Here is a 15387-nt window from a genome sequence, read left to right on the forward strand (position 1 = left end):
ACCACCACCGGGCACTGGTGAGAGCCACTTCGGCTTGACATTCAACAGGGCCATCAATATTATTATTTTATTTTATTTTATTTTATTTTATTTTATTTTATTTTATTTTATTTTATTTTATTTTATTTTATTTTATTTTATTTTATTTTATTTTATTTTATTTTATTTTTTGCATGCGGCATTGCTTCTGTTAAAGGCAGGTGGGTTTTATTTTTGGAAGAGATGCGACCCAACAGCTGCATTCCTCTTTGCAGTTTTGTTACTGCCGACATGAGCTGGCTGGAGGTCAGGCCTCCTCACCCGGAGAAGCAGGAGCCATCTGTGATGCCTTTGGACACAAGAGGGAGTCCTGAATCACCAACAAGCCAGATTTTGCTTGGGTGATTGTGGACTAAAAGCCTTTTACCTGCACAGAGAAGACACCAGTCAGCACCCAGGGGCCTTTGTAGACCCTCCAGGAGCCCAGGGATGTGGGCTTTGGCCATCCACCACGGGGATGGGGCAGTGCCTCGTTTGGGTGCCGAGAGTCAGAGTTTCCCAAAGTTTCCCAAAAGTGAATTAACCCAGAAAGCAAGCACCGCTGGACAGCCTACACCTTTCCCAGTTTGTGCAGTCCCAGCTGAATGCAGAAAAGCCAGGAAGCCCTCCCAGTTTGCCCCCATGCTGCTCTTTGGTGCAGCACCAGGACCACACGTTTCTCCTGGCCGTGGCAGCAAGGCTCCTCCGAGGACATTGTCCCTAGGGCTTGGGGACAGCACAGGGGACAGGCCCCCACTGCCCCCGGAGATATTTCGGGAGGGAAATATTGCCTTTCCCACACTACTTGTTTCAGTTAGGCACCGGGTTGTCTTCCTAACACAGCTCACCGGGGGGGAATAGGCAGCAATAGGTGGCAGTGACATGGTGGCACACGTCCCAGGACTGCCAAGCCCCACAACAGCTCAGCGAGAGGCAGCTGAAAGGGCCGGATCCTTCCCCCGAAGTCACGAGGAAGGGCTGGAGCTGGGGCAGCTCGGCAGTGTCCCCGTCCCAAGGCACGCAGGAGAGGCATTCCTGCGGGGCCGGCCGCGGTGGGCTGTCACACCCCCGGGGCTGGCCACGGCCCCCTATATCAGCGGGGCCGGCGGGGCAGCAGCAGCAGAGCGTGACGGTGACAGTGACGTCCCCCAGCCCCTCGCCCACCCTCCCCATCAGCCATGGATGACATCTACAAGGCAGCGGTGAGTGCCTGCCCTCGGGGCTGTGTGTTTTTTGGGGGATGGAATAAGGAAAAGAGTTATCGGGTGGCGTCTTTTAGCAACTGAGGACATGAGGATGGCTGGGGAGGTTTCACATTGCTCTCATCAGCATGAACATCCCAACTCTGAGCAGCTAAAAGTCTTGGCAAAAGCTTGGAGGTGTCTGGGGTGGCTGCTGGTTTCAGCTAAACCAAAGCAGTGCAGTGTTTCCCACAAAACGAAGATGATTTGCATGGGTGAAAACGTGATTTGCATGGGTTCAACCTCACCCTCTTGCTTCTGGTGCTTTACAATCCGAGGGTGCTTTCACCCAATTCCCCCCTTCCTTAGCTGAATGCTGCTCTATGAGATTTGAAAAAAAAAAAACCCACCCTCCGCTTTGCTCAAGTGTTTCCCGATGCCGCCCTCTCCCTCGCCACCCCCGCAGAAATCCAGGCAGGGGGAGACACTCCCGGGAATGCCGAGCATCCCAACAGCTGCCGCGGCAAACCCCGACTTTGGTCCATAACGAGGGATCAGCCTGTAACTTAGACAGAGCGCGACGTGCGGGTGGGATAAGGATGAAAATAGAGCCTGGATTGCGTGAATCACTCCTGGGTGCCTGGAATTAAAATACGGCGTAAGAGCTTTGGGGTGCTTTTTGTTTTTTTAATATACGGATGGTCAGGTTTGGTTTTAACTAAGAGCTTGAAGGGTACATCCTACAAGCACCATTTTAATTCCAAGCATTTTAGAGGGAAAAAAGGTATTGCTCGGTGAAACAAAACTGAAGAAAACAACCAGACGCTGCCACCTGTCCCGTCCTCTGGCCAGCCCTGAGCCTGTAAAGCTGCCCCTCCGTGACCTGGGCAGTGCAAAGGGAATGAGGAAAGGCTGCACGGGAACGTGCAGAGTGCCCCAAAAAGCACACAAGAAGAAGAATGTGCCCAGTAAAATCAGCAACAAGCCAGCCCTCTCTAATTAAGCTTTTTAACGAATCATGTTCCCTGTGACTCAAGGAGCAGATCCTTGCCTTGTTGTTTAGGGACCCCTTGCATGTGGTTAGGAAGAAAGGCGGGGGTGCCTTTCTATCCCCAAATGGGTGAAAAAGCAGGACAGCTGAAAGCTGTGGACTTCAACCCCAAACCTTCTTCCTACCTTGGGTACCCCAGACGTACCCCAGGCAGAATCCTTGGTCAGGGAGATGAGCTCTGAGGACTGGTGGGCTCCAGGAGGGATTTTGCTGCTGGTTTAAAGGCAAGGAATAAATAAAAATAGGCAAAATGGGGCAGGCACAGCTGAGACCGACAGCTTTTTCATGGATCAATTCCCAAGATTTTTAACGGAAGGGAAGCATTTCCCTGCAGGGTGGGGAGGGTGGGGGAATGGCAAGAACTTATTTTTTTTCCTGCCTAAGTTCAAACAGAAATGCAGGATGGAGATCAGACCTGAAAAAGCAAAATTCTGTGAGCTTGGTCCCTGCCTTCCTGCCCCATGACAGGAGAAAGCCATCCCCAGACAGGGTGCGGTGGAAAAAGAGGGAGAAAGCTGTGAACAGCATCCATGTCCAGAGGGCACAATAAACAGCTTGGGAGAAAGCTCTGCAATAAACACATCGCCCTATGGTTACAGTACGTCTAATTTCCACCCAGCACAGCTCTACATCCTCAGTTTTATAGAAATCCAGCATGTGGTAGTCAAAAACTGCTTTGGAAGTGAGGATTTGTTATTTGCTGCATGTGTTAGTGGTAGCAAACCTGCGATGGCATACATTAACATTACATTTGTGCCAGATTTCTTGGTGCAGCCACAGAGCCCAATGGGTTTTTGTCTCACCCACTCATGTCTAGATAAGGGTGTGCAAGCACAAAGCTATTTCGGGAACATTTTTCAGCTCTGTTGAGCGAAGCTAAGAGCAGTGCCAGGGACAAGTGTCCGGATAACAGGCTGCGAGGATGCATACCACAGCCTGGGAACAATCACAGGGCTCATCTTTATCTCCAGCACCTCTCTCATCAGGGCTTATAAATAGTGAGCACAGTCAGAGGGTCAGGTTACCCGAGTGGCCGCAGCCGTGGCCATCAGCCGAGCCATGGCTGCCCTCGTTCTACCCAAACGTTACCTGCAGTGGCCTTGGGGTTCGTCCTGCTGCTGCTGTTAGGGCTCTGTCACCCCAAAAAGGCTCCAAAAGGAGCTGGATAAGGCTCTCTGACTGCTTTCTGCTAAAATAAAGCACTTTCCCTGCCTCTTGCTGCAAGTAGGAAGGGTTTTCTGTTGATTTTTGCCAAACTGCTTCTCTTTGGGGCAAAAAGCATCATGCCTGCTTCACAGAGCCATGCGAGCTGGGGATGGGTGCGGGGGCATTAGGGGCTGACAACCAGCATGGGAAGGAAACGTCTTTGTTTGAATGGATGCTCCCAAAGGGACACTTGGATATGGTGGTGGGGTCTGCAGATAGAGCTGAGCACCCTCCGCAGCCAGGAGCAAAGCCGAAGAGAGAATTGACTTCAAGACGGGCTGTTGGATTCCTCTTTGCTCTCTTAATTGCTTATTTTTGTTAACTCAGGCTAAGTAATAAGCTCCCGCTGATGGTTGGCAGGGGACGAGTCGGGGCAGGATTTGGAAGCAATCTGCCAGCCCATCTCAGCTACGTGGGGAGGCTCCATGGGCCAGGTCTTCCAGCTGCTTCCACCTGCCTCAGTTTACCTTCACATCCCAGCATGCCAGCTCAGGGACCAGAAATAACCTTATACCCTGTGCTGTGACCTATCTGTGACATGTCCCCACTTCACCCCCGGGAGCCTGTGTTGCTTGGTGTATACTCAGACCAAAGAGATCCCACAAATGCTGGGCTTCAGGAAAACACTTAAAACAGGCTGAGAGGTTTGGAGGCAGAGACCTTTATAAACAGAGACTCTGATGGAAGTAGACAAGATCTTAATGCTTTGGACAGTTTCTTGAATCTAGGCTGAAAAACAGCGGGGGTGGTCTTGTCCATGGGGAAAAGGATGTTGAACCTCCAGTCCATGTCCGAGCAGCCCTTTTAGGATCAGCTATTAGTAGTGGTAAAGAATACAAATAAATTGCTCTCCATGTTTTACTTGCAGGTTGAGCAGCTGACAGAAGAACAAAAAAATGGTAGGTGCATCTTTAACCTGATGTGGCAGCCTAAAGACAAGCTCCCAGGGCTTTTGATCCACCAGGATCACATTCTAGGCAGTTTCTGTGTCCCCCAAGGGAGAGCCCCCCACCCCGGGGCTGTGTCGTGGCATGAGACCCACACAGCTCCTTCCTCTTCTCTCCCCAGAGTTCAAGGCTGCCTTTGACATTTTCGTGCTGGGGGCAGAGGATGGCTGCATCAGCACCAAGGAGCTGGGGAAGGTGATGAGGATGCTGGGGCAGAACCCCACCCCAGAGGAGCTGCAGGAGATGATTGATGAGGTGGATGAGGATGGTAAGAGCTTGTCATTTCCTCAGTTCTCCCTAGTCCTGTCCCCTTGCCCAGTGTTGCTTGCTGCCTGTGGGCAGGATCCGTGCTGGGCACCGCGCAGCCTGTGGGGAGCAACCTGCAGAGCTGGGCTTTTGATGGACACAGAGCACCCCCTGCATCCCAGTGTGGTTCCTTGATGAAACTCCCAGGCTAATAAACATGATAAAAATGATTAGCCCTATCATGACTGGACTGCTTGAATCAATTTGGGGAGATTACTGCTTACATCAAAATTGCTCCAATCTATTTAATAAAGGGGCTGAATGTAGCAACTGGCATTTCACAAATGGCACAATTCGACGTCTATCAGCAGGGAAGTCTTTCACTGCTCGAATGTGTACATACATACACACACACACATTACTAACAGTTAATATTGATTAAATCAGCATAAACACATGCAAAAAACACTGTGTGAGGTTGGGCAGAAATATCATACCAAGTAATTGGAAAATAAAAAAGCAATTAAAATTCAGGCAAGGAGAGAAATGTCTCAGTGTCGTTGAAAACAACAGCACTGTACTACCTGTGCAAAAATATACTGCATGAATACCTGCCTGCTGGAGCTTTTGTTATTAATATCTACATGAGACTGACAAGTACCTCCATAGCAGGAATTCCCATTGCTCAATGCTTCCTGCAGCACATTCAGTTCATTTTACCCTGGCAAAAAAAAAAGACTGGAAAAGGTAACAAAAATAAGTGATAAATTCAGTCCATGGCCTCAGTCACTCACTCCAGCAGCCTGCAAGCTGCAGGGCTGCTCTCCTGAGTTTTGCTCCTCAGTTACTAATGGGAAGACCGACCTCGTGCTTGGCTTTGCCCATCCACTCACTGTCCAATGGTGTTTATTCCACCTGCAGGCAGTGGCACTGTGGACTTTGATGAGTTCCTCGTTATGATGGTCCGGTGTATGAAAGATGACAGCAAAGGAAAAACTGAAGAGGAACTCTCAGATCTCTTCAGGATGTTTGATAAGTAAGAGCCATGACCACAACATAGGTGATGGGAGCAGTGAAGTGGCCCCAACTTGCCCTCCCCAGCATGTTGGTCCCTTCCTGAGCTCTTCTGTCCTCACGCAGGAATGCTGATGGCTACATCGACCTCGAGGAGCTGAAGATCATGCTACAGGCAACCGGAGAGACCATCACTGAAGACGACATAGAAGAACTGATGAAAGATGGGGACAAAAACAACGATGGCAGGATTGACTACGATGGTAAGGAGTCCTTCTTGCCTGAAGTTCGCTTGTGAGCCCTGGTGCAGCTCCCATGGTTGCAGTTTTGCCTCCAGGGTTGGGTGTGAGGTTGTGCAGGCAGAGCAGGGCAATACAACTAATCCCAGTCCGGCTTTCTATGGGCCAGGGGGTTTCTCAGACTTGCAGAATATTTGTAAGGACCAGGGGCTCCCTTAATTCTCCCCACTGACATGTGAAGAAAACCTGGTTTTCACCAGAGACCTGCCCGTCCTTTACCACCACCTAAACACAAGCACCAGCCCAGAAGGGCTCTTCTTTTGAATACGGTGCTGCCCAAAAGGCTCCTGGACCCTTTCTGAGCTGAGTCTGTGGCCAAGGGCAACCCTGGGCACTGCTGACATTTCCATCAGCAGTCACGAGGAGCTCTCGCCACTTCCAGGGGAGCAGTAGCCATCCCTTGGCCTCTCACGCATCAGTGGGATGGAAAAAGAGAAATGGCTATGGAGGGCTGCCAAGAGTGTACTCCAGCAGCTGTGAAAGCACTCTAGTCCCACCTAACAGCCTGCGTCTCCAATGTCTCCCCCTTGGCAGAGTTCCTGGAGTTCATGAAGGGAGTTGAATAAATCTGAGGCCGGATCAACAGCCTGGATCTCCTAAACCCCTCCAGCTCCGTGGCTCAGCTCCTGGGTTCAATCCCCTGGCTACCGGCATGAAGACAGAGTGCTGAGAAGGGTGGCCATCAGGAAAATAAAGCGCGTTGATACCGAGTGCCTCTGATGGTCGTTCCTTGGTGGTTAGGTGAGGGCCGCACCTCACAGCTGAGGGCAATGCTCCTCAGTGTTGCAAGTGCCTGGCGGGAAGCCGCCATTTTGTGTCACCATCATGCCATGTCTCCTCACCAAACCCACATGATGAGTGCAGCAGGGGCAGGCACTGGTATCTGCTGGTTTAACTGGAGCATGCTGCTTTAACTGGAATGTTGGCAGTGTTTTAGTGATGAAACATGAATTAACAACCACTTATGCCATCAACAAAAGCCTTTGTGAGAGACACCGCCTCTCCTCCCCAGCGTCACCATGGCTGTCCAAAAGGGATGCCTCTCCCTCTTTCTCGCCATCCTGATTTCCACCCTGTGGTGTACACAGAAGGAAAACCTCTATTTTATTTGGAAACACTAATAAAAGCCAATCCTAAGCCAGGCTGGTTGCCTTCTTCCTGTCTCACACCGCCCTGTGGAAACCAGGTGGTACCGTGAGAGACCAGCACCATGGCCCAACAGCACCTCACCCCGAAACTGAAACCCACCATTTTCCCTCAGAAATCACATCTATTTGGGCCCCAGAGCTTCTGCGTAGGGCATAACCCTGATACAGCCTTGAGAGCCACACGCAGGGTGGCAGCAGAGTCAGGAAGACGAGCAGTGCTGTCCCAGGCGCCCCAGGCACTGTCTTCTCTCTTCCCAAGGAAGCGTGGCATTCCTGCAGCATTAGCAGCTCTCCCTGCACATAGCTGCCTCCTCCCATTGAATTACACCCCAGCACGGCTCACGCATTGCACTCATGTTGCTAAAATCAAACGTTTACCCAAGCAAAATAAACATTGGCAGGGCACAGCACCAGGCTGTTCTGGTGCAAGCACTTGAGGTGCAGCCCTTGGCCCCAGGGGAGATGCCACCACCATCCTTGCTTCTTCCTTTCCTCTTAAAACACATCTTCTCCATGGAAACAACACACTGAGCAGCTGTGTTTTTGACCTGACGCATGTCCTCATTCAAGGCAGTACTGAAATACTGTTAATTCAAACTAAGGAGGCTTGAGGTTAAAACTGGTGAAGCGAGGGTGCAAGAGTGATTGGTTGGAAGGACATAGCTCTGTTTTTCCTCTGGACAAGTGCCAAATGTTTTACCCAAGCAGGGTTTGTAACATCAAAGAAACTAAGGAAATGAGCTTGGCAGATTTTCCTTAAAATCCAGGATATTTTAGGAATACTCCTAATGCAAACGTCTGGAAGACCCAGAAGGGTCTTCCAGATGCTCCCTGAGCATCCTGAGCCCTTGGTGCCCCGGCTTCTGGGCCAGAGCAGAGCTGGAGCCAGCAAGGGGCCTGTGCTGCATTTCTCCATGTGCATACAGTGCTTCTACCCAAAGGCAAGAGTCATGCCAACCTTCCCACCCCAGACCAACCTGCATTTGAGTCTCCTTTAAAAAGTCTCTGAGCAGGGACAGTGGCTCCCTGCCTTCTCCCTGAACCCACCCCAAAGATTTTGCTGATTCAGCAGAACTGCAGCTGCAGCAGAAGCCAATGAAGATAAAGAAAGGTGTTGGGCTGAAGTGTTGCGGTGGGAACGGCTGTTGTTACTGTCTTCTGTCTCCAGTGCACCTGTTGCCCTGATGATCTTGAAGATTTTCCTCCAACCTAGATGGTGCTATGATTATCATTTTCCATCTCCCAAGCAGCACAAGTCATTTCACAAGTCCCACTGAGAACTACTTCTAAGGAAACATCTGAAACATTTTACACAGGCCTGGAAACCTGCACAGAAGTGCAGACACCTGGGCCTCAGCCATGTTCATAACTATTGCAATGCCGCTGCTGTAAAATGAATTCTTTTTCTTTCTGACTAGCCCAGAAAGGTGTCAGGGACACCAAATCTCCGCACAGCCACCCAGCCTACAGGCAACCCATACCACGCTTCATCTCAGCAGGTACCACCAACAGCCCCATTGTCTTCCTCTGTCCTGACCAAATCCTAATACCCAACAGGGACATCTCCAAGACATTTACCACTGCTTAAGAATAGGCTTTGGCTCACTGCATGGTGAAAAAGAGAAGAAATAAGGAACTTTCCAAGATTAGCCCCCTCCTTTTGTCCTCCTTGGTGGCCTGGGGGAAGGTTTGGACTGTTGTGACCCCAGGGAAAAGTGGGCTGCAAAGGCTGGGGGGAGGCACCCAGCCATGTCTCAGCTCTCTACCCTTTGTCCAAGAGCCCCAGGAGTAAGGGCACAGGCAGCAGTGACCCACAACAACCTCACTGACACCACCCCTCTCTTTTCCCTGAGAGCAAAACAGGGATGGTGGTAGCTGGAGAGGAAGAGGGCCAAGGTCTTGTAGCAGCTGAAACTTCTCCGTAGAAGAGCAGCCATGCTGGGGAATATTTGGGCTTTTTCAGTCCTTAGACCAGGTGCACCAGCAGGTCAGCACATGAAGTCAGAAAAACTGCTGCGAGATCCATTTGTCTCAGCACATTGACTGTTCTCCAAGAGTAAGCCAGCAAATGCCATGGGGTGGAGTGCTGCGGGTAGGTTTCACTGCTGGCTAAAACACAGGAGCAACTGCATTAGGAATGTAACACAGCTTGACAGACGGCCGAGTGACTTAGACGGCTGACAAACCTGTAACTAGCACGGGACCAGCTCGGGTAAACCCTCCACACAGGGGATGTGCATGGAGCCGTGCTAATGATGACTGAGGAACACCCAGAAGTCCACACATCTACGTAACTCCAAATAAATTTTAGTTTTCCCTGAATGTTTTTGTTAAATTCTGGTGCCAGAGACATCTAAGGAATGTGACACATACACAAGCACTACTTGGAAAAAAAATGAAATAAAAATAGTCATCAAAATATTCACACTTTTTTTTTTTTTTTTAATTAGGCAAAAAGCCACTCAATGCTCCATAACAGCCCACAAATCTGTGTTATCTTAACCACCTGCCCCCACTTAAGAAAGGGCACTGTGCTGCCAGGTGACAGCAGTACGTGCCACTGGACACGGACGCGGTTCTCAGGCCATTTGCTCTGCTCAATTTAGCTGGTAGTAGATTTAATTCCCACCCTGGTTTGCAGCTTTTTCAGCATACTCAAGGCGTCTCAGTAAAACTTTGCTGCATGGACTGACTACATGAGAACAGAACATTTTGTAGGCATACCCCTAATAAAACATAGGCTTCTCCTAGAGCTGCACATTTGCCACCATGGTAGCAGCAGTGAACTGAGCCATGGCAGAGAAACATCTCACTGTGCCAAATCAAATACCCTGTCATAAAGGAATGACTGCAACAGCTTTGAAACTTGGGCAAAGCAGAACTCATGTTCTATTCACTTATTTTTTGCTTGAGCACAATACTGAAAGGTGGTGGAGGGGAGCAGAGCAATGTGTCCAGCCCTGCTTTTCATTTTCACCACAAACACCCACATCCTTGGTGATTATCCTGCCCCATCAGAGCCTTTCTCACTGCTTTGTTTTTTCCTCTGCATTTCTGTACCCTTCCCCTTCAGTGCAATTGCTCACCTTTGCAAAATGAGCTCTTCAGTATTTGGTTACGTGCCCTTTGCACCCTATTTTTTATTTTCACTAAAGGGAAAAAAGGAGCTGAACTAGAATTTACTGAGTCCTCTTCATTGCAAAGGGAAGAAGTCATCAGCAGCAAGTACAAAACATGTAACCTGATGTACGGCAGCAGCTAAGCAGAGAGGCTCTCTCAAACACATTGGCTTCCTGTGGGATACCGATCACTTAGTCATATGAGTTTTGAAGTTTTTAAATGTCAAAGATGACAGAGCTGTGCATAATGGGAATAGCTTCAAGTGGGCCACAGCTGCCAGTTCCCTCTCCTGTGCTCTGCAGATATAATCCTCCCAAAAAGGATCATTGGGCTCCCTCAACCAACACAAAGCAAGACAGAATTTAGGTGATTTCACAGGCGAGTGAAAGCCCCTAAGACCCACCATGGAGCCATGTCAGCTCAGATACCCATTTGCACCTTTCCCTTCTGGGCTGGCACGATGCCTGCCACAAGGAAGGGAAGGAGGGAAGTCAGAAACTGAGCTGTCATGGGGTCTGAAATTGTGATGGGTGATAAAAGTGATGTCCAGGCAGCGCCCTGCCGGACCACCACGTGTGCAGGGAGATCGCGGTGGGGTGCAGACGACAACAAACCTGACACCGAGCTGCCGTGGAAGCTCACAAATTCTTGTCTCTTGCTTCACAATGATGCCTGGATTAAGGTTACGTTCCTCTGTGCTGCATTTTGTCACGCAGCCGCTATTTTGGTCAGAAAGTCAGCAAGCCCATATTTGGGAAGCTGTCCCTCTGAAGGGCAGCATGAAGGGCAGCAAGATGAAAAGACTGCATCGAGGCAGGCCTGGGCCAGTTCCTTGGGGCCACTGGAAGCCCAATTTCCCCCCTCTGCTTCTCATTAACGTGCCAAGATCTTTGTCACAGTCCAACCCCTGCCTCTCTTTCTTCCCTCAAACCACATCCTGTGGGTGCATTATTCTCACAGCATGAGCCCTCTGGGGAAGACGCAGAGATGCAATCTGCCTTCTTAGACAGGCGAGCCTTAGTGGGAGATTTAAAAGGTAGAACTGAAAGCGGGTTGGGTATCTGTGCACGCATGGGTGAAGGTGCAGCGAAACACCAAACCATCTCTTTAGAAACTGTTTTCTTTTACTTACTGTCACAGTGCAGACCAGCAGCACACCGTCCTTCCTTCAGGTGGGTGGACCAGCCACTTCACCTCCTCCAACACCAGCAGGCACCTCACCTCAGGATGCTGAGAACTGGAAGTGCAGCTCTGGGATCACAGAATTGAAGGGGTTGGAAGGGACCTTGAAAGATCATTGGGATCTTGCTCAAATGAAGGCAGCAGGGAGCAGGCAGCCTTTCTGTCCCAGCTATTTAGCAGATTCTACAGTGATACAAACGGGCTGACCACTCACTCTCCAACTTCCCCAGCACATCACCCTCCCTACTCACACATTGCTCCTGCACAGCCACCAAGTTCTTCCAAATGAGAAACCTCCAGAAGAGCCCAAGAGATGCATGCAGCAGGAATCATACAGGTGCGGGCTGCACTTTCCTCAGAATGCAAGAACCCTCAGCTCCTGAGATTTAAATTAGTAAATCACTTTGTATTGCTTGGTTTACAGCCGAGTGGTATTTTTATCAGTCAAAAAAAAAATTGAGAAGTGTTCGGAAATCTGGAAGACTTTTGTGGAATCACTTCAGGCCACACAGAATTAAAAATACTCACCTTGTTTCCAAATAGTATTTAATTCCAGTAATTAACTAAGCTATTTTAAAAAAGTCACCTACACTAATTGGATGTTTTGCTGCATTTTTTTTTTCCATCCAGCAGGTGTTTTGCTGCTATACTGGAAAGTCACAAGTTACTTGCATACTTCCAGCTCTTGAGCTGCCCAGTGAATTCACACCACCAGGTGGACGAGTCTTGCAATTGCAATTTTAGGAAAGGTCCCTTGCCTTTTAACGGGCGGCTCACTTCAGTACCAAAACCACTCATTTTGAACCAGCTTTCCTGACTGGCGTGACCTGGAAAGCGAAGTCCACCTCTATCTACCTGACAGCAGCAACTCTGTCACGGCACCACGTCTCCTGTACTACTTCCATGATCTCACCAGCCAGCAAGCTTCGTCAGATAGGGACTTTTTGTTACAGCAGCTATGAAAATCTGTCTTATATCGTCCTGTATCCCGTATCACACTTGAAGCATTTTAGAGAACACCACAAACCACTTCTATTAATTACTACGACCTCTATAACACTCTAGCTGGCGCTCAGAACCCTCCCATTTCTCAGGATTGCTGTTGCTGTAGCTACCCTACCTGAACTGTGAAGCAGCAGATGCTTGGATAGCCCTTGGAAGCCTGATCTTGCTCTGACAGCACTAAGAACTACTGCAAAAATTGCAGTATGAGAGCTCTGAACGTGCACACCAGTATCAAAATCAGTTCTACCTTCACTGAATGCTATCATCTAAGAGCCCAAGCAACACAAACACATTGCTTCTTGTTTATACTTTAAAGCTTCACTCTATACCATTCCACAATCTGAAAACAGGCTGCCAACTCGTAGGTGTTCATAACCTGTACGGCCAATTGCAGCACTGAGGAGGCAGCAGCTGTTTCACCTCATACATCTGGAGGCTGAGAATACTGACACACAACCCCTCCTGCTGACCTGCCAGAGAACAAAGCCACACATTGGCTGCTACACGCGGACATGACAACACAACTGGCATTTAAAATACAGCTCAGGACATTTTCAAGGGTTCTCCTTAAATTCAGGAGGTGAAGAATATGTTACGTCCAATTTTATTCTTACAAAATGTTTTAACACATGACAACAGGAAAACTGGTTCTTTGTCTTAAACCACGTCAGTCCTTTTTCTGCAGAGCTGCCTGCTTGGCATTGTTGGCCTGCATCTTCTTCAGCCCCTTCTTATTGTGCTTCTTTGCGAATCTCATGTTCCTCAGAAACTTGGGATCAACCTATAAAAACGAAGGAAAAAGATAAGCCACGCTGCAGAAAAGACGCAGGTAAAAACATGTTTCCATTATGCTTCAGTGATTTCCAACTGCTAGCTGTAATTAATTCAAGTAAGTTTTCACATTTGGTTTTCTCATTACAACAGAATTCTTTTAAATCAGGTAAAGCCATCCTTTGAACTATTTTCCTTCATTTCTAAACAAAAAAGAATCCCAAGCCCCAGCAATAACTATATAGAAAGAACAGGATAAATTGAATAAAAATGTAAACAAGACAAACTTCATTTCGGTGTCATGATACGTTCTTAATCAGAAGCATCACAAACAGATCTTGCCAGTGAGCATACATACATGCAATCCTTTGGCAAAGATCAACAGTTTCCTCAGGCCTTTCTTTTTTATAGTAAAGGAAAAATCTACCAGCATGGAGAAGAGCTGCTCCTTATTTTTTTGTCCACTAGCAGCAGCTCACAACACATCCTTTCATGGCTAGGAGCAATTCTCAGAACCGTCAGCATCCCACTGAGCAACATCTGTTACTTTGCTGAAAGCAGCATTTCACCTGGTCCACACAGGATTTCTGCCATCTCAACTCGCACGCTCTTGGTGAGAGGACACACAGAGAAACAGCCCAGCTGTTTTCAGGGTGCCGAGCCCTCACTGAGCTAGGCAACAGACAAACTTTTACATCGCCTCTGAAAAGCCAATCATCACATCTGCAAGGCAAACAGAACCACAGCCCCCTCCAAAGCCAGGACATCCTGCGTTTTCTGTCTCTTTCAAACATGGAAAAAGACGGTGGTGTACCATGTGTATAACCTCGGAAAAAGCAGGATTTTGCCATTTCCGTGTGCACCATCCAGAAAAGCCAGCTCCTCTCACTTTCTGAACAAGCTTCTGTGTATTAGTACAGCCAGTGAAGCAACACTGGAGGGTACAGAGGAGACACAGCAGGAATAAGAGAAAAGAAGAGCAGTGAAACTATTAATGTGTGACAGAGACAAAATTTGCCTGTAACTCAAGAGTAGTTTTGTAGATGTGCAATGCAGATTTCACATGGGTTAGAACTCTCACTGCTACCAGTAATGTGAGCACACGATGAGAGACCCCCAGTGGTTCTGACCCTCTGGAATTTAAGCCCCCATCTGCTAAAAAGCTGACAGGCAAAATAAGAAACAATAGCACTGGGTTTTGTCGTGCGATCAGCCCAAAAACATCAGCAGATATACTCACCCCTTTGAGAGACTCGTATCTATGGGTCCTGGGCTTCTTGATGCCATTCCTGTGCCACTTGCGGGCTACGCAGAAGACGAGAAAACAACCCAAATTAAAACTTCAACCACTACTATGGAGCTGCCCCAGCTGCCTTTCAGACCTCCACCACCACCACCAGCCACCCGGCCCCTCACACCCCAGCTGGATTCAAACAAGGGCTGCACCTCTCCCCCCTTAGCACTCAGGCCCCAAACCCAGAGATTTGTGGCCATTTACCAGGACCGGGGGGCAGCCGCCCCCCTCCCCCCCCCCCATCCCCAGCCCCCCTCAGCAGGGCCGCGCCCCCCCCCCCGCCCCGACTCACACTGGTTGTGCGTGGTGTGGTTCTTGGACTTGGCCATGGCTGCACCTGCGGGACACAGAGAGGGATAATGGAGCCGTACCCGGCCCACCCGGCTCCCCGCCTCCCCTCCCTGCCCGCGGATGGCGCCGGATCGCGACCGGTCGCGACACTCACCCGACCGCAGCCCGCCGCCGCCGCGCCGGAAGAGGAAAGACCAAACCCGGGGGCTGCTGGGAAATGGCGTCCGCCCGCACCGGAAGCTCGCAACGCTCCGGTGCGCAACACGAACCGCCCGCAACATGGTTCCGCCCTGTTCCCGTTCCGCCCCTGTAGCCCCCTCGGTGTCCCTCCCCCCACGGCCCCAACGAGAAATGGCCTCAGGGGGCCGGGATGGAAGGGAAAAAACACCCGCTGGCCGCCCTGGCATCCCTCTGGCTGGTTGCTGCCTCCTGTCATAAAACCACAGAATCACACACTTGACCTCTTTCACCCATTTCTGAGCTTTCCTGATCAGGAAGAAGCAGAAGTTTTTATTTTAAAGTCACAGAAATCCTCTTTCAAGCACAATAAAATGGTGGCACTGCCGTCCCGTCATGGGTGTGAGCGTGGGACCTCCAGGGTTGTTTGTAACAGA

The 15387-nt window shown here is 49.6% G+C and overlaps 2 protein-coding genes across 2 annotated transcripts; one reads left to right on the forward strand and one right to left on the reverse strand.

The window, feature by feature from the left end:
- Window positions 1-1061: 1061 nt before the first annotated feature.
- TNNC1 (troponin C1, slow skeletal and cardiac type) lies at window positions 1062-6673 on the forward strand. Its single transcript, XM_005025302.5, has 6 exons — window positions 1062-1220; window positions 4325-4355; window positions 4525-4671; window positions 5571-5685; window positions 5790-5926; window positions 6497-6673. Exons 1-6 carry the CDS (start codon window positions 1197-1199, stop codon window positions 6526-6528), a joined length of 486 nt encoding a protein of 161 aa, XP_005025359.1. The 5' UTR covers window positions 1062-1196; the 3' UTR covers window positions 6529-6673.
- Window positions 6674-13005: 6332 nt separating this feature from the next.
- RPL29 (ribosomal protein L29) lies at window positions 13006-15069 on the reverse strand. Its single transcript, XM_038186119.2, has 4 exons — window positions 14928-15069; window positions 14775-14819; window positions 14429-14493; window positions 13006-13198 (listed from the first exon to the last, which is right to left on the reverse strand). Exons 1-4 carry the CDS (start codon window positions 15052-15054, stop codon window positions 13085-13087), a joined length of 351 nt encoding a protein of 116 aa, XP_038042047.2. The 5' UTR covers window positions 15055-15069; the 3' UTR covers window positions 13006-13084.
- Window positions 15070-15387: the final 318 nt, after the last annotated feature.

Source organism: Anas platyrhynchos, chromosome 13 (genome assembly GCF_047663525.1).
Source record: "Anas platyrhynchos isolate ZD024472 breed Pekin duck chromosome 13, IASCAAS_PekinDuck_T2T, whole genome shotgun sequence".
Taxonomy (NCBI): domain Eukaryota; kingdom Metazoa; phylum Chordata; class Aves; order Anseriformes; family Anatidae; genus Anas; species Anas platyrhynchos.

Bases quoted from the DNA above. Each gene is read 5' to 3' on its own strand.
- TNNC1 (XM_005025302.5), top strand. From the start codon at position 1,197: ATGGATGACATCTACAAGGCAGCG. The intron at 4,672-5,570 runs GTAAGAGCTTGT...TTCCACCTGCAG, and splicing joins TGATGAGGTGGATGAGGATG to GCAGTGGCACTGTGGACTTT. The intron at 5,927-6,496 runs GTAAGGAGTCCT...CCCCCTTGGCAG, and splicing joins TGGCAGGATTGACTACGATG to AGTTCCTGGAGTTCATGAAG.
- RPL29 (XM_038186119.2), bottom strand. From the start codon at position 15,054: ATGTTGCGGGCGGTTCGTGTTGCGCACCGGAGCGTTGCGAGCTTCCGG. The intron at 14,820-14,927 runs GTGAGTGTCGCG...TGTGTCCCGCAG, and splicing joins CGGCGGCGGGCTGCGGTCGG to GTGCAGCCATGGCCAAGTCC. The intron at 13,199-14,428 runs GTGAGTATATCT...TCGTTTTTATAG, and splicing joins GATACGAGTCTCTCAAAGGG to GTTGATCCCAAGTTTCTGAG.